Source organism: Anastrepha obliqua, chromosome 5 (genome assembly GCF_027943255.1).
Source record: "Anastrepha obliqua isolate idAnaObli1 chromosome 5, idAnaObli1_1.0, whole genome shotgun sequence".
Taxonomy (NCBI): Eukaryota; Metazoa; Arthropoda; class Insecta; order Diptera; family Tephritidae; genus Anastrepha; species Anastrepha obliqua.
In genome coordinates, this window is record NC_072896.1 from 42,348,996 (window position 1) to 42,366,912 (window position 17,917).

Genomic DNA, 17,917 nt, shown 5'->3' on the forward strand with positions numbered 1-17,917 from the left:
TGAATAGACTTACACCTGAACAACGTTTGCAAATCGTGCAAATTTATTACGAAAATAATGGTTCGGTTCGCGCGACGCATCGAAGAAAATTTTGTTCAGCGATGAAGCTCACTTTTGGTTGAATGGGTATGTCAATAAGCAAAATTGTCGCATTTGGAGTGAACATAATCCACAAGCCATTGCTGAGACGCCGTTACATCCTGAAAAAGTCACTGTTTGGTGTGCTCTATGGGCAGAGGGAATCATCGGTCCATATTTCTTTAAAAATGAAGCCGGCCATAATGTTACAGTCAATGGAGAGCGCTATAGAGCCATGGTTAATGACTTTTTCGTGCCTGAATTGGACGATGTTGATGTGGACGACCTTTGGTTCCAACAATTCGGCGCTACATGCCATACAGCCAACGCAACAATCGATTTATTGAAGGAAACTTTTGGTGAGCGCACTATCTCGCGCCGTGGACCTGTGGCGTGGCCTCCAAGATCGTGCGATATAACACCGCTGGACTATTTCTTGTGGGGCTATGTGAAGTCGCTTGTCTACGCAGATAAGCCCGAGACGATTGACGTCTTGGAAGAGAATATTCGGCGCGTTATTGCTGACATACGGCCCCAATTGCTGCAAAAAGTGGTCGAAAATTGGGCCTCTCGGCTGGAATTTATTCGAGCCAGCCGCGGCGGCCACTTGCCCGAAATCATTTTTAAAACATAATGGCAAACCCTTATCTTTATAATAAAGCTAAATTCTTGGCCATAACATTAAATTATATACGTTTTATTTCATCTTGAAAACCTAACCTCTAAAAAAAACACCCTTTATATATATATAGGGTGGGCCATGTAAAATTTGCTTTTTAAATCGGCTATAAAAAAAAACTAATCAATACTTTTTCAAACTTCTTTTTTTATTTTGAAGATTGAACATTGTCATTTATGAATAAAAAATAATATAGTTCAAATGACTGCCACGACTGGCTTTACAGTAGGCCATTTGATCAAACCAATTTTTAAGCACATTTTCGATTGTTTGGGCTCCAATTTCATGAATGGCAACTTCGATTTCGTGTTTTAAAGCCTCAATCGTCTCTAAATGGTTCGCATAGCATTTGTCCTTAACGGCTCCCCACAAAAAAAAGTCCAACGGGCTTAAATCGCAGCTCCGCGGCTCCTCGCTTATTTTCGAAAAAAAAAATGGCCCGATGATGCCGCCAGACCAAAAACCGCACCAAACAGTGACTCGTTGTGGATGCATTTGCTTCTCTACAGTAACGTGTGGATTTTCTGAGCTCCAAATCCGACAATTTTGCTTATTGACGTAGCCACCGATGTGAAAATCAGAAAAGAAGAAGAAGACTCACCACTTTGGAAATAGGATTTCAATATTTCCCTATTTTGTTCAAGTGTATCTGGTCTCCAGCGAAAAAAAAAACGATTTTTTTTTTGCATAATTTTGTTGTATGTGTATGCGAGAATACGCCACAGAAAGGATTTTTTGAAAATCGCATTTTTTCACATTTTTCTGGGCACCGAAGTGTACCCTCCTCCGGCCGTTTTATCATAAACTTTATCTTTAAACGCGTTTCCCCGAAAATCGTGTTTTTTAAGCATTTTGGTCACACTTTTCATAGTAGTTATACTCCGATTTCAATGGTTTTGGTTTCCCCGTGTACGATTTTTGAATTTTTTTTTCATTCCATTTTTATAACCTTTTAAAGTTCAAAAAATGAGCAAAAAAAAATTTTTTTTGCAAATTGTTGCATAACTTTTGAAAAAAATTTAAAAAAAAAAATCTGTAACGGGAAAACTTAACCAGGGCAACTCTGAAGACAACGCATATCTATCTAATTTTTGCTTTCTGATTACCCAGGTGGAAAAACCGTGACCAAAATGGAGACCTGTTTCGTTTGGAGGTGGACGTCTTCAGCGCCATTTCAAGGTCGCGGGTGTTAATTTTTTTCAAAGTCAAAACCATTTTTTAAAAGCCAAGACATGTACCTTTAAAATAAAAAAAAATTTTTTTTTAAATATTCACAGGATTTGTCACAATCAATCCCCAAAAAAACCCTTCATTTCAGGTCCTCGAGACCAGAAGACCCCCTTAAGTAAAGTATGAACACACTTGACATGTCATTTGTGTTACCATTCTCAAAAAAATAGGTGGTTCAAAAAGCAAACACTATATGGCCCACCCATATATGACACCGAAATAAGGATATTCCGCCACAATCCCTATATCTTCGGCCAACATTTTTCTTACTGCGATATCCGGCCGCCTTTTCTAAAAAACATAATTTCCGATTTACTTGGATTAACTTCCATATTCCATTCGGTGCAATATTTTTCTGGTCTATACATGCATCATAGCTTGCACGATCCTTGGATTATCTGCTAACAGCACAATATCGCCTGCGTACAGCAGTAGCCTTATATTAATGTTTTCAATCATTAGACCATTTCTCCAATAATCACGTAGGTCGTTTAGGTACAGCGTAAATAAGATAACGATTTTTGTGGATATAACCACTTGACATAGTTTATACAGCAACGGTTTTCTGGAGACTCTGTCAAAAGCCGCTTTGAAATCCACAAAAGAAGCGTATACTTTTTTGTTTTCGTTGAGTTTTTAGTGTACAATGCACGCCAAATTATAAATATTGTCCACAGTTAAAATGTTGTTTCTGAAACCTGCTTGAAACTCTGTTAGTATGATATACTCTTCGATCGAATTTGCTAACGTTTTATTTATTATTCCCATCAGCATCTTAGCAGCACAATTCATGAAGGAAATTCCTCAGTAGTTACTGGCCAAATTTGGGTCACCCTTCTCCAATATGGGAACAATTATTGTTTTTAGAATTGTCTTATCTATTTTTACTTTTTCAACAATCACATTATACACCTTTTTCAGCTCTTGTAGAAATTCCTGTGTGGCATTTTTTAGTAATTCATATGTTACTCGATCCTGTTCGGGAGCTTTGTTATAATACGCAATATATTAAATAAAATGTATAGTTACCACCAATAGCTATAATGGTTGCACATCTTTGAGTCATACTTTGTGTTAATTTCTGTGCACGTTGTGGAGGTAATCGGCTCCAAACCAGTGGAATTCGCCTTGGTAACTATTTGAGCGTTCATTTTTCTCCTTTGATTTTTGGCTTAGCTATTGCTCAAACATTTGCAATAAGATTGGCATCAGGCGACTGTGCAGGCCAATGCAACGTTTCAATCGCATTTTGCTGCTTCCGCTCAACACGGTGCTTGGGTTTTAATTTCCTCTTTTAAAATCCAATGGCTAGTTCTTTCAAATATCTTCGCAGCTGATGGCAATGATGCTTTTTGGATGATTTTATTCATCAAAACTGCATTCAAATTGGCGGTAAGCACAATTTCTTTCCTTTCGGAGAAACAGCCCTAAACATGATCCTCAACCGGATGTTGTCGATTTTCAGCAGAACACCATGACCGACGCGTGCAAGTATTCGCCCAAAAGGAAGATTCATGCGTGAATAATACGTTTGTCCAATTTCGTTCTGAATTTTCTTCAAGTCTTTTTTCAATGAGCTCCAGAATTTGACGTCTTCTGTACGTAAACGTCCTCAAAGCGTGTCTTTGGATACACTACTTTTCCTTAAGCTAAATACACACCAGGCAACCGTTGCAGCAACTCGGCCATGTTGAAGCATGATTTTCGTGTTGCTGCAACCGTTGCCTGAAATATCAAATAAATTTGATTTTTGGGATAGGTTGCTGCAACCGTTGCTTCGTGTGTATCATTGTTTACTGCTTTTACTCGTTCAGTTCGTTGGAAACAAGCGAAGAAGAAGGTTCGTGCGGAGTAAAATAAAGTGAATAAGGAAAAAATGGTAATTGAAAATAATGAAAATTATGTTAATTTTATTAACGAATATAAAAAATTGAGAGAGCTGTGGGATATAAGTAGTGAAAAATATAAAAATAAAAATTTTAGAAAATAAGCATACGAACAATTAAAAAATGAATACAATAAAATTGATAAAAATTTCAAGTCCGCAAAAGCGTTTCCTGTTGCAAGATACCGCAAAGTTATTGCCAGTCTAATTTCTGCTGATATTGCCTCTCTCATTATGGTATCTTGTTTCGTTGTTTTGGCCTTTACGAAGTCCAACAATTTTCTAAACAGGGCTTCGTCCATCCTCATGTAATTTTTATAGTCCGCTGGCTCATTTTCCTTCAGTTCTTTCAGCAGCCTCTCGTTCGAAAATTCGATTTTTTTAAAAGCCAATTTTTGGACCAGATTTTTTTCTCTTCTTTTGTTGCATCTCTTCTTTCTCATTTTCGTACAAAAGTTCGTCAATTATAACAAGAGAAGTAATTTTACGCATTTCGTCGATCATTTAAAAAATTTAATTTTACGTATCTTCCGCTTGTACCTTTCCTGCATCACAGTTATACACAATACTGAGATTGAAGCAACGAACCCAACGTTGCTTCAACGGTTGCCTGGTGTGTATTTAGCTTTAAAACTACTTCAGCTTCACGCAACGGTAAATTCGGATTTGTCACAAGCAAAGCAATAATCTCCTGACTTTACTATGGAGAGGTATATTTTTTGGAACTCGTCCGATGAAGCCGTTAAAGTTTTTAACTTCGGTATACCGTTTCCCTATTTATTTATGAACGTTTTCGACTTCTTCGAATATTTTTCTGTAGTTGCACGTGACATTTTTAGACCATTAGGGTTTGTACAGAGGCACACTGTTTCAAATCGTTTTTCATGCGCACAGCTCATTTTGTAAAAATATCGTACGCTTTCTAAATTTCTTACAATAGTAACAAATCGCACAACGTATATTTGAATTTTTTTATAACGAAACTCTAAGTTTGAATTTTGCCGGTCACGCTTCCATTAGACAGGCTGTCTAGTATATACAGTGGCTCAAAGGCTTAATCGTACATATAATACTTAGCGTTCAACTTTAAAACAGATTTTCAAAGCGATAAATTAGTTTTATTTGCAAAAGAGAATGTTTTTCATTTATTTATAGTCCACTCAATTTATACGCACATTAACAATTTCAGAAATAAAAATAAACAAATTCGGAGAATTCATATGGAAACGAATATTCAGTTATTAGTTAGTCATATCTAGTCCGCAGTCATATGCGCATCAAATTTCATAAAAAGCGCAATAGTTTTTAGAATGCTACAAGTTTCTTGGGTAAGGGCTCCGTCGGGAAAACAGGCAACTAAAGAGGAATGCCGGCTGATTGGTAAATTGCATGAAGAAAGGAAAACTTTTAAGAAATCGGCAGTTGGCAGAAGCAGGACTCATTCTACAGTGCAATAAATAATGAAAAGATGCAAAAGTGACCTTCAATTGCAATTAAAAGCCGCCTAGGTTATGGAAGGAAATTCCTTTGCGTAGGCCGTAGAACTTAGAATAAAATGTTTAGGGAGAATATCAACAAAGTGGTTTGTGAGAAAAGAAAATGTTTTCGCGAAAGCAACCCTTATTAGTGTTAAAAAACAAGAGTGCCCGCATAAAATTTGCTACTGAATTGACATGCTCGTAATTTACAATTAAATATTACAAATTAGTTTCTTCACAAATTTCTCCATTTACTAGATATCCTAATTAACTCATTGATTTATTAATTTCGCTGACAATGGTTCTTCGCCGCATTGTCTTCGGTCGCCCTCTCCTTTGTTGTCCTTGTGTATTCCATTCTAGCACTGTGTGTTAGAATGTGTGTTGCCACACACAGTGCTCTTTCTTAATGTATGACCCAGCCACCGATATTTTGCCTTTTTGATTTCTGTCTCTGGCGGCATTTCCTAAGTGCGCTCCCATAGTTGTTCATTCAAGATCCCCAGGGCAACCAAATTTGCAGAATATGCCTGAGGCATCTATTAACAGAAGTTTGTAGCTTCCTGACGTTCCTCTTTGTGGTTGGTCTCACATCCGCATGGCACAAGCATTAAAAACCTAGATTTTTGTAGGCAAAAGTACCGAGTTTGATCTCCCCACTAACGATATAGACTTGTGGAAAATAGTAAAATATTATATAACTAAATTACTACCTTGTGTACTTATTTTTTTATTTTAAGGTATTTGAAATTAAATATAATTTAAATGGATCGGATGGAAACTGTTATGTCTGGTCAAAGCGCATTGCTGAAGAATACAAAGGCTAGTGTAAAGCATAGAGTGTGTGTTTCAAACGCAGGTGGCGGAAATATTTATTTTGTAGAAGGCAATATAGATAAATTTCAATACCTGAAAAGCTAATGATAGGCAAACTATCGAAAGGTTGTGTATATTGCACAAATTTGCTTCCTATCTGTCCCTGATCGTCAAGGTGTGGTTTATCTACAACTGCCTGAAAGTACTCCAAACACCCGCTCAATTGACTGATCTTAATATAAGCGGTTAAGAGTAGTCAGAATCTTCAAAAAATTTGATTTTTGTTATGCATTTTTTTTAAGTATAATATCTTAAAAATATTGTGTGAAAATTTTAAGTGAGTCCGACAAATACTTTTCGAGTTATTCAACAATTAACAAAGGACGCTCGAGCGCTCCGGAGCGTTCGAGAGAAAGTAGCTAGCAGTAGCTGCAAGCAACCGACTTCTCGGGTTTTATTGTTATGAATGTCCAATTTGATGTATATATAAGTATACCTAAATATATATATATCCCCTATATATATAATATTTACAATTTCTATGTAGTACAAGTGCTGAAAAATATTTTTTTGCTGCCAGTATGCCTGTGGTGGTTGCACTGAAAGTGGCAGATAAGTGCGCTAACGATAATACTCGAGAAGGTACGGGTAGGCCATATAGCGTTTGCTTTTTGAACCACCTATTTTTTTGAGAATGGTAACACAAATGACATGTCAAATGTGTTCATAATTTATTGAAGGTTTGACATTTACGAAATGGGACGCTATACGCTTGAACAAAATTCTGAAATATTGAAAGCCTATTTCCAAAGTGGTGAGTCTTTTTCTTCTTCCGCGGTTACAGTTAATGGCGAGCGTTACCGGGACATGCTCAACGAGTTTTTATTTCCAAAAATTGAAGAGGATGACATGGACGACATTTGGTTTCAACAGAACGGTGTAACTTGTCACACTGCCAAAGTTACACTCGAACTTTTGGCTACCGTTTTTGAAAACCGAATAATCAGCCGAAATTCCGATATCAATTGGGCGCCTCGGAGCTGTGATTTAAGCCCGTTGGACTATTTTTTGTGGGGAGCCGTTAAGGACAAATGCTATGCGAACCATCCAGAGACGATTGATGCTTTAAAACACGAAATCGAAGTTGCCATTCATGAAATTGGAGCCCAATCAATCGAAAATGTGCTTAAAAATTGGGTTGATCGAATGGCCTACTGTAAAGCCAGTCGTGGCAGTCATTTGAACGATATTATTTTTCATTAATAAATGACAATGTTCCATCTTCAAAATAAAAAAAAAAATTTGAAAAAGTATTGATTAGTTTGTTTTATAGCCGATTCAAAAAGAAAATTTTACATGGCCTACCCTATAGAGTGCCTACCCTAGAAATGCAACAGCAAATCGATATTTTTCAAGCTCTTATGACGCCTGAAGAACTGTTTATGGCCCAGGAATAGATGGAACATTGTAAGTAATTAAATAATTCGTATAACTGTACCTTAATCGATAGGAAAACTTTAAATACGTTGTTCTCAAATCTATGTTTTTTGAAGTGGTGATCACTGAACTTAAAAACCGCTTGGTTGATTTCAATAAAATTTATACTGCTTTTGAAAAGCATAAAAAACTCGTTTCTTTGTTTTCAAAAATTGCGATTTTTTTAAACAATTAAAAAAATATATTTCCTGAGGCCGGCATATTGTTAATTTTGAAAAAAAAACTTCGATGAGGCACAAGATTATCTATTAATAAAACTAATTTATTTTGTCCGATTGATTTTAGATGAAGGATATCATCACAAGTTCGCAAGGGACTTCTGGAGAAACGGGCTCCACACAAGCAACGATAACTTTTACAATTACATATTAATTTTTTTTTTTTTGAAATTTTTGCCAAAGTCAAGCCGAAACATGACGTATTAATGCAATGTTTTTATTTTTGCAAAATAAAGCAATTGACTAGCGAAAAAAATTATCGAAAATCATTATTTTTTCGGGCCTCTGACTACCCTTAACCCCATAATCTATACTATAAAGGTGAATGTCTGTACATTGTCCGCGCATCACTACGAAACGACAACACCAAATGACGTAAAAATATTTATAGGTACATTCATATTTTCACCCAATGAAGGTTATAGAAAGGTTGTTCCACAAATGGAGGAACCTACAGTTTCAAGCCGACTTCGAACGGCAGATATTTTTATGAGGAGCTTTTTTCATTACAGAAATACACTCGGAGGTTTGCCATTGCCTGCCGAGGGGCGACCGCTATTAGAAAAATGTTTTTCTTAATTTTGATGTTTCAGCGAGATTCGAACCAACGTTCTCTCTGTGAATTCCGAATGGTAATCAAATGATCAAATAATCAATGGACTTTTTACACCGGGCCCGGAGTTCTCAGAGGGGCCCGGACTCGAGAGTAATTCGAATATGAATTAGACATAATTGGAAAGGGCCCGCATTTGCAATTTTTCCCCGGGGCCCGGATATGCTCTCTACGGCCCTGTATATATGATAATAAAAAAATGCATTTGAAAGTACAAATACAATTCAATTTCTGCTGAATTACTTTGTATGTAGCTAAAAAAGGTCACGTGTCGATTAGTGTAAAAAAATGTTGAAGAAACTCAGCCGCGGTGGTTTAAAGCACGTCGATGACATCGTAACGGGTGACGAATCTTTCATGTATGCATATAAGTCGGAAACAAAACAGCAATCGACAGTGTGGGTGTTCGAAGATGAGCTTAATCCAACAGAAGTATTTCGCGGAAGAAGCAGTTCAAAGAAAATGGTAGCTTGTTTTCTCGGAATATCTGCTCATGTCGTAACTGTGCCACCAGAAAAATTAAAACAGTCTGAAATTCTCCATTATCATCCATGCTTCACCACTCGAAAGATCAAATTAACGGGTTATCCGACTTACAGCGCTAATTTAGCACTTAATGATTTCTTTTTGCTCCTGAAAATGCGAGATAAACTTTTTTCAGTGCTTAAAGACGCTGTTAAAGCCTTCAAATAGCTCGTTTTCGAGATATTCACTTCTGACTGACAAAAACACTTTGAAAATCGGTTCAGGCGAATGCAGAAGTCTATTCACTTCCACAGGGAATATTTTCTCAAACAATTAAGCCATTTTAATTATTATTTTTCTGTTTCCGTCATTGGGTGCAAATATAAAAGAGAGTCCGCGTAATGCGAATAAATTTTAAATAAACTAAATATGTAGAGGACATCGATGAGTAGTGAGCCTGATTCTTGGACTCCAAAATGAGTTTGTGTCCAGAGATCGGCCAAGAAGGTGTTATCATTAGTTTTTTGGGATGCGAAAAGAATTTAATTTGAATGAAAAAATATGTGCAAAAACACCCAGTTTTCATAAAGTAAAAATAATGCACTGTGTCACAAGAGCATTTTGACAATGTCTAAAATCCATGAATTAAAGTTCGAATTGTTCAGATGAAAAAAAAGTATGTCCCACAAAACTTATCACTTCTGACCAGAATCGCTTAAAAGAACAGTAAAAAATTCAAAATTATTGCTTTTATTAGTATTTTTATTCTTTATTTAGGTGCTTTATTCGAAAAAGGCTTTAAAAAAATATTTTTTTATATCTGAAAACGACTGTTTGTCTCGCTTAAGTGCAGAGATCTCGGTCAAATTTTAACAAGAACTTCATTCGTTGCATTGGTTTGGTAAAAACTCTTTTAAGGGTTTAAACAGAGCTCCCAAGTGTAGGAAACGCTCCTTGCTAGTGGATTCTGAGAGACCTACTTTCCAAATTGTAGCGCATACCAGTGATACAATCTGGCGCATCTTCACTAGGTGTTTCTATTCCTTCCACTTGATACAGTTCCATTACGAGTTGTGGACAGCAAATGTTCCTCAAATAAAATGCTGCTTAAATCCGGTTCCCTTAAAGTATGTTGTTCTTGTTGTTGTTGTAGCAGCATAAACATTCCCCATACTTACATACGGTGAATGCTGCTGGAGTGACAGTCCTTGGCCGGGTATAAATCCGGGTCGTTTCGGTAACGTAGAACCGACTGTCGTGGAAACATCCCCTAAAGTATCAAAGCCAATGCGTGTAATCAGTCTCTATGTTACCGCACTAATGAAATCTGCTGCTTTGCATGATTTGTAAGCATCGAGCCCCAATGTATCATGCAAAATTTGTAATGTTGCATTTATTTTGCACCGCATATTCCTAGAGTAAAATTCCAACATTTCTAGGTTCCTACGACGAGCGTTAGGCATTCCCCTAACATTTCGGAAATGTTTATGCTGTTACGATAACAACAGATCCGCGTTACTCTGGCATATGGATACATATCCAGAATTGATCCCGACCTCAACTTATGTCCAGCATGTGAAGGTACGCCGCATAACACCATAAACCATCTCCCCACACACCCGCTTAAGCCTACTCATCTCTGGTTATACCTCATCGAAAATTCACTTTTTTCGAGCCTACCGTCAACGTATTTGACGACGACTGCTGGTTCGACCGTTTTAAGCAGAGGTTTGTGAGCTCATACAACACGAACAGCCAAAATACCCCAAAATCGTCATCATTATAACGCACATCATCATTCATCCACTTATTGAATTGGGAAAGGCCACCCTTCGCCAATCGAAAATACTAGTTTATCGAGTCTACCGTGAGCTGATATAATTCAGTGGACACCGGACGACTTTAACTGATTCAGTGTTAATGTAATCGCTGGAGACTAGCTTCGTACAGTTCAAGTACTAAAAGCCAGAACGGCTTATTCTAGGCTATTCTATGACTATATTTATGTATTGCGAACTCATTTTAATAATTATAGCCATTATGCTCCAGGGTGAGGATCGCATAGTTCCCTATGCCAATTTACCATAATAATTTTCAAAAGTGGGGCACTTTGACTTATGTACTTAATTGAACTATACACCATTTCATACTATATATAACTATACATTTATTATAATTAAAGTATATTTGTTCTATTTTTACGTTAAATTGTTATTTAGCTGTTCTATTTGCTCATTATCATTTCTTTCTTCTTTTCTTTTGAAGGTTTTTCGTACTGTTGGAAGTGGCCCGCCCAAGGTAATTGGCAATCTGTCCCCCCAGTCACTCGCTTTGGCACATCGGTAGGCATGCCTATAATTAATAATTAATAAAGAAATATATTTACAAGGGAATTACTATGAATTACCTTCCATGCTTTGATTGCGTAAAGATGACTTCTTGCAATTTGGCATCCATTGTACACATTCGGCAAACTACGTGTTTTGAGCGCGGCAGAGTGGGACGAACAAGCCTAGGCCAGTTGCGGGTAGCATCTGAAATTTCCCCTTTCTTCAATACAACATAAGCGTAGCGAGCGGTGTGACGTTCATCATTTATGTCGCCCAAACGCAAAGGCGCATAGGCAACTTCAAAATTACACGGCGTACGATCGGCAATATTTGCAAGTCGCGGGCATGCTAAATTGTGAGAACACTACAGAACTTTATTAGGATATTTCCTTATAATAAAAGTATGTACAAAAACTACAATATATAGAATTGTAACTTACCGGGGCAAAAACTTCACCCTTGAGTTCTTCGCTCTGTAGGTTCAAAATAAAATCTCGAGCTTCGTTAACTAATTCATATCCACGTCGGGTACCTTCTTCTGCAATGACCAAATAACCATTGCATTTTTTCCACAAGTTAAGTAGTACTTCTTTCCGACTTTCTGAGCTTGGAAGCTCAAAAAGTGTATAAGATAATACCACCAGGTCATACATTGTCTAAAAATCATAATAAAAAAATATTACGTAAAATATCAAGTTTTAAAGATTGTGCCATTATATCCAAACCTCTATAGCAGGTAAGAATTGTCTGTGATAAACATTACGCAGCACCATTTGCTTATTTTCATTGCCTTCGCGCAATATTAATTCAGAAAGATCGTTCATACTGCGTGAACTATCCACATTGTAGTACTCAAAAATCGAATCTCTCCACAAATTGCTAGCCGCCCACATACCAGTGCCAACCCCCGAACCGAAATCAAAGTAACTTCGCGGCTGAAATCCAACGTCGCGTGTTTTCAACTCGTTCAAAATGCTTGTTAGGACACCATACTCCCTTACACCTCGACCAATGGCGTAAACCAAAGACTCATATGTTCCATATTCAATTGGCTTCCATGCATATGTACGCTGTGCTGTTAACCGCTTAATTAAATTTTCACGTTTTCTTCGCCATCGAGTTCCGTCTTCTTCTCCTAGTAGTGACAACTGTTCAGGCGGCATCCGCCGATCAACTTCTTCCATAATTGACTTTGTCTTAGCATTTAATTCTAGCTGCTCAATAGGTGGATGACGAGAATGAATGTACTGATCGAGTTCTTTACAGTCCTTCAAAATTTTTTTCACTGGATAATCGCCGATAACACGTTCCAAGACATTGCATAAATTACTTGGCAATTCAACTCTTCCTAATTTGACAATGCCTGGATGTTGGCGCGGTTTTAGCTCATTATTATCTAATCTTGTTAGCAGACTCTCATCTACCGCCACTGCGATTTTGCACGTGTTCCGCAATAAATGTTTTGGAACCCCATATTGTAAAGATGTAATTAATTTGCGACCCACATTCATAGCTATTCAAAAAATTCGAAAACTATTCTAAAAAAGCAAAACTCAGCTGTGCTGAAATATGTATAGTTGCCAACTCTTGGAATAATCCTCTGTAATAAAATAAGTTTGTTTCTTTACTTGGATTGCAATAGATGAATAACGAAATGTTCATATTGAAGGGGTTATCGCGGACGGATTTAGATAATTAATCTATGCGTTTGCCTATTGGCTGATTAAAAATACGTTCCCATATGCATTAATTACCAATAATTCCACAGAATTAAGCCACCCGTTCACATATGGCAGATTACCTGCAAAATTGACAATCAGCTGTCAATACTGTTGTGAAAGGTTTTTCTTCATAGAAATTCTTTTGGTGGAATACATATTTCGGTGCTTTTGGTTTGTTTAATAACTATTAATGATTTGAAGAAAATACAAGGAGAAGAATTGCGCAATCAGCTGCTAAAAATAAACAGTTGGATGATATACGTAAACAACGTTTAATGAGGTTTCAAAAAATTATGGCAGCAATACGCAATCGAAATTCGATATTATATTTTATAATAAGAAATAAGAGGACATGCTTTTTCTGTTATATGAATGCATAGTTTAATAACACCTAACAAACATTTTATTAGAATTATGCCTACAAACCTGTTTTCTTTGCCGTCATCCATTTTATTCAGTTTTTACTTTGACGTTTTACACTCGTAAAAATAATGATCTATTACACAGAAACACAGGGTTGTATGTCAAAGAGTTTGGTTATTATCTAGGATTATTTTATAATCTCAGATTTTTGAAGACAAATTTCGTATAGGAAATCTCGCTTTTTAATTGGGGATTGGGAGTTAAGCACGAACAAGTACCTAGATCATCTACTTATATGTGAAGGTAGTATTAACCCAATAAGTAGGTAATAAATGTGTAAAATTATTTTGTATGTTTCCAATCAAATATGTTGTGCATCTTATATTTGGGAAGTAGAAAGTAAGAATGTAGAATACCATATTGCGTCGTATGAATTCGGTGCGAGTCTGGCCTCAAGAATATACAAACAAAATAATTTGTTTGGCTGAAATCTGAATTTTCACAAAAATGTAATTTCTCCGCCTTTTGTTTGACGTGTTCGTTTGTTTTGTATTGGAAAGGAGCCTGACGTCAGATATGTCAAAATCGCAAAAAATAAAGTAACTGTTTTAGGAAGACACCACCTTTGGCTTTCGATTCGTCTTGCATCGTGACCATGTATTCTGTTACGCCATATGTATTCTGTACGCCTTACTACTCTCTACTTCATTGTGTCTTGACATTCAAAACTCTGTTTGAAACATTTTGTCGTGTACCACCACCCTAAATACATTCTCTAGATTTGGCAAAATTTGTAACAATTTATACTAATTCATACCAATTACTTGAACTCCGAACACACTGATTGTTTCAAGCGTAATCGAACAGAACTGTTATATTTTGCTTAAAATTGCTTCAAAATATTGAATGGATTGGTGTTTTTGTAATTTGAGATGGATGTAAATATAAGCGAGTACGAATCACAGGTAATTTTGTAATTAATTTCGTATACTAAATGCTTATTAAGCACTCTCAACTATTTTAGCTCCAACGGGTAGAGCAATCTTTACATGCCACCGAAAACGAGGATGAACGTATTGCATTAAGTGGTCTAAAGGCAGATCTTTTGGAACTTATCGAATTAACGAAGCAGACGTATGCAGCGGAACACTCCCATAACGAAGATGGCTGTGTCTTCAATGAGGAACTAGAACGATTTAAAAGTGAAATAGCACAATTGAATAACGATGGCACAAATGGAAGCAATGATACAATAGATTGCAAAGGAGATGATGAAAAGCAAATGGAGGAACTCAGGGTAACAATCGAAGGTTCCTAGAGTGCTGAAATAATATTTTTTATTTATTAAAAGTCTAATCTAGAAACTATGGTCGGTCAAAAGTGTTCTGCACCTCACCAACATACATGGGGTGCAATAGGTTACCATAACGCTTTGGTCTGTGGAGTAGATAATTCTGCCACTATAGACTGCAAAGGGGTATTAAAGATACGCTTGCGGGTACTTTTCACTAATCCTACCCATCGTGAGATGTTGCCTTGTTTGTTTTACCTGGAAGGAGAATGCCGATTTGACGATGAACATTGCCACTACTCTCATGGCGAGCTTGTAGATGTTGAAGAATTAAGACCTTATACGGAACCAGATTTTACACTTCTTGCCCGTAATTGCGTTGTACTTGCAAAATTACCTGATCGCCTTTGGTACCGAGGTAGAGTACTTTGCGCAAATTTCGTAGAAAAGCTATGCCGAGTTCGACTTGATAAGAGAGATGAAAATAAACGTGAGCGGGATTTTTCGTTCGAAGATTTACTTCCAATATTCCATGGTTCGAAAAGTTATTAAATTGCCTAAAATGTGTACTTATGTTTAACTTTCAAATATATAGATGACGATCTGTCTAGCGGAAGCTCGAGTGAATCGAGCAACGAAGATGACGTTGGGTATTCAGAAGATGTGAAAAACGCTAGACGAGCACAATTAACAGAGCAACAATTATTTGAATTTAAATCAACACAACCGCTCGGAGAGTGGGAAAAGCACACACGGGTAGATATTTTATACTATTTCTTATTACCTTTATAATTAAATCTTTCATACTGTAAAGGGTATCGGGTCGAAGATAATGGCCAAAATGGGTTATATTCACGGGACAGGACTAGGTTCAGATGGAGGTGGCATTGTCATTCCCGTCACAGCCCAAATTTTGCCTCAAGGGTACTCGCTCGATCGCTGCATGGAGTTGCGAGAAGCTGCCAACGGAGATAAAAACTATTTCAGCGTAGAAAAAAAAATACTGCTTCAAAAGAAAAAGCAAGAAAAATACAACGTGAAAGCATATGAGCGAGAATCTCAACGTACAGATGTATTTACATTCATTAACGATAATATATTGGGCAGAGAGACTGAATCGAAGGAAGCAAAGAAAACGCTTTCACTAAGCAATGAAACCACAAAATCTCTAAATGTGGCCAGCGTGCGAATTGCCGACGATATACGGCGAAAAGAACGGGAGATTATAAAGTTACGACAATCGATGGACCGTAATGCCAACGGCACGGATGTTCACAAACGATTAAAACAACAATTACAAACAAAACTAGAGGAATTAAAAGCTTTACAAAAAGAGGAAAATAAGCTTTCCACAGAGCAAGCGTCAAGGAAAACAAAAAATAAATTATGCATTTTTTAAGAAACACCTGTGAATTCCTTGATATCAATAAGCATGGCAGAATAATAAAAGCGAAGTAATAAGGCAGCTTTCACTGTTCATTTTTTGACATTCGATTGCCTTATTATTATAATTTATAGGAGATACCTATACACAAGGAGATACCTATATACAATATAACCCTAACTTATATTTTACAATGTCCCCTATATACATTGGATGTTGCATGTATTGCTTCTTTGGAGACATGTATATATATGGGACAACTTTGTTATTATCTTCAAAATATTATTTTTTGACTTGTAGCATTGTTTTTCCTTGAATTCTCCATTTAAATATTTGTGAAAAAATTCGTAAAATCTGTGAAATGTCATTTATTTGCGAGTAAAAAAAACTAGAAGTGCCTAAGTCAAGCATGGCAATTTAAAAACGTAGAATTATGAATGCATACGGTTTGTTCCATGCACCACCAGCGTCATTTACGCAGCATTCTAGAGTATGAGAGATACACTTTTAATTATTTATTTAATTCTTTTGGAAGAGATATTTAATAGCGAAATCATTTATGACAGTAACCACTCTCTGAGAAATTATTATAGCGCAGCAATGAAGTAGATCTTCCAGTAAACCAATTGCTAGTACTGATTAATAGCATAACATCAGCTTGATTGATAGACCTGCATAAGCATAACGGCAGGTGGCAATCAGTTTTGGTGGTTATATTTCATCCACCATTCGGTTGACAGATGCAAGCGTCATGTTACCAGATGGTTGCACAACCTGTCAAGTAATACACCGCTTGCTCTCTCCAGCGATTAGGTCCAAGTGGCTGACAGGAAAGCTAAAGCTTCCTCTGACGGCATTAATTTTTTCATGCTGGAAAACTTGTATCCTTTGGGAGTGGCATATCTCACAAGGGTCTTCAATCTGTCTTTGTATCTGGCTACTCACATAATTTCTGGCAAATGGAGAGCAGGGAGAGGGGTCCCACTTTTTAAACCTGGGATATTCGCCAAACAATGGGAGTCCTATTTATTCCCTTCCTCAATAGTGAGGGCACTTGAGGTCCTCCTACTCCCACTTTTGACGAAACTATTGACCCCCAGCTACACATCAGAATGGGTTCCGTAGAGTGCACAGTACCACCACAGCTCTCACTGCCATAAACATGCAAGTTGGAGAAGAAGCCTGTCCTAGTAGCGTTGAACTTGTCGAACAGCCATTTTATGCTACTAGATAATGTCCAACAGTCAGCCCTCCCGCCCAGAACTGAAGAGGTGGTCCGCGAACTATTTGTGTGATCAGCAATCACCCGAGACTAAAGGTCAAAACAGAGGAGGACAAAGCAAAGAGAGCAGCACGGTGGTGTAGTTTCCTCATTGTTTTTCAACTTCTACTGGCGATTCTCTTTGCCACCTGGAGGAAGGAGATCAAACTGCAATTAAAGGACGATACACCAATACCGATAGTAAAAACCTCAAAATTCAACAAAAAACAACCCCCTTCGACAGTTTGCTCTCATTCTCATTTGGGGCAACGACATGTTGGTAGCGACATTTAAAGCAGTTATCCGGTCAGTTCCGAATTACGCTACACTCGTCCGGCCGTCTGACACTAGTTTTTCGGTTTCCGGTTAAGGAACACAGTAACATGCAGGCACTTGATAGAGACTGAGCCATTTCCCAAGTGATTCAGGAGACATCTCTTCGACTATGCTGACGAGATCTAGGATCAAATACAACTGCAACTACTAGATTCGACAGTTTACAGACATATGTATGTACATTAAACGTCATTTATCGGAAAACTCTCATCTCCTTCCTAAGCTTCCGACCCTCGAATGCAGTCATCGGAGTCCAACCACCACCCCTCGTA

The 17,917-nt window shown here is 37.2% G+C and overlaps 2 protein-coding genes and 1 long non-coding RNA gene across 3 annotated transcripts; 2 read left to right on the forward strand and 1 right to left on the reverse strand.

Annotated features, from left to right (window-relative positions):
• Window positions 1-5,141: 5,141 nt before the first annotated feature.
• On the forward strand, window positions 5,142-11,435 carry LOC129247620 (uncharacterized). The gene is made up of 3 exons (XR_008582568.1): window positions 5,142-5,252; window positions 11,225-11,301; window positions 11,349-11,435. It is a non-coding gene; the product is annotated as an uncharacterized LOC129247620 (long non-coding RNA).
• Window positions 11,130-12,862, reverse strand: LOC129247619 (methyltransferase-like protein 17, mitochondrial). Its single transcript, XM_054886805.1, has 4 exons — window positions 12,015-12,862; window positions 11,730-11,945; window positions 11,367-11,653; window positions 11,130-11,311 (listed from the first exon to the last, which is right to left on the reverse strand). The coding sequence occupies exons 1-4, from the start codon at window positions 12,798-12,800 to the stop codon at window positions 11,158-11,160; spliced, it is 1,443 nt and encodes a 480-aa protein (XP_054742780.1). The 5' UTR covers window positions 12,801-12,862; the 3' UTR covers window positions 11,130-11,157.
• An 833-nt stretch (window positions 12,863-13,695) lies between these two features.
• Window positions 13,696-16,199, forward strand: LOC129247618 (zinc finger CCCH-type with G patch domain-containing protein). The gene is made up of 5 exons (XM_054886804.1): window positions 13,696-14,338; window positions 14,398-14,670; window positions 14,725-15,199; window positions 15,260-15,420; window positions 15,479-16,199. The coding sequence occupies exons 1-5, from the start codon at window positions 14,306-14,308 to the stop codon at window positions 16,061-16,063; spliced, it is 1,527 nt and encodes a 508-aa protein (XP_054742779.1). The 5' UTR covers window positions 13,696-14,305; the 3' UTR covers window positions 16,064-16,199.
• Window positions 16,200-17,917: the final 1,718 nt, after the last annotated feature.

Excerpts from the sequence above, each read along its gene's own strand:
- LOC129247619 (XM_054886805.1), bottom strand. The coding sequence starts at position 12,800 with ATGAATGTGGGTCGCAAATTAATTACATCTTTACAATATGGGGTTCCA. Across the intron at positions 11,654-11,729 it reads AGGGTGAAGTTTTTGCCCCG|TGTTCTCACAATTTAGCATG; the intron begins GTAAGTTACAAT and ends AAAGTTCTGTAG. Across the intron at positions 11,312-11,366 it reads ACGCAATCAAAGCATGGAAG|GCATGCCTACCGATGTGCCA; the intron begins GTAATTCATAGT and ends TATTAATTATAG.
- LOC129247618 (XM_054886804.1), top strand. The coding sequence starts at position 14,306 with ATGGATGTAAATATAAGCGAGTACGAATCACAG. Across the intron at positions 14,671-14,724 it reads AGCAAATGGAGGAACTCAGG|TCTAATCTAGAAACTATGGT; the intron begins GTAACAATCGAA and ends ATTTATTAAAAG. Across the intron at positions 15,421-15,478 it reads AGTGGGAAAAGCACACACGG|GGTATCGGGTCGAAGATAAT; the intron begins GTAGATATTTTA and ends CATACTGTAAAG.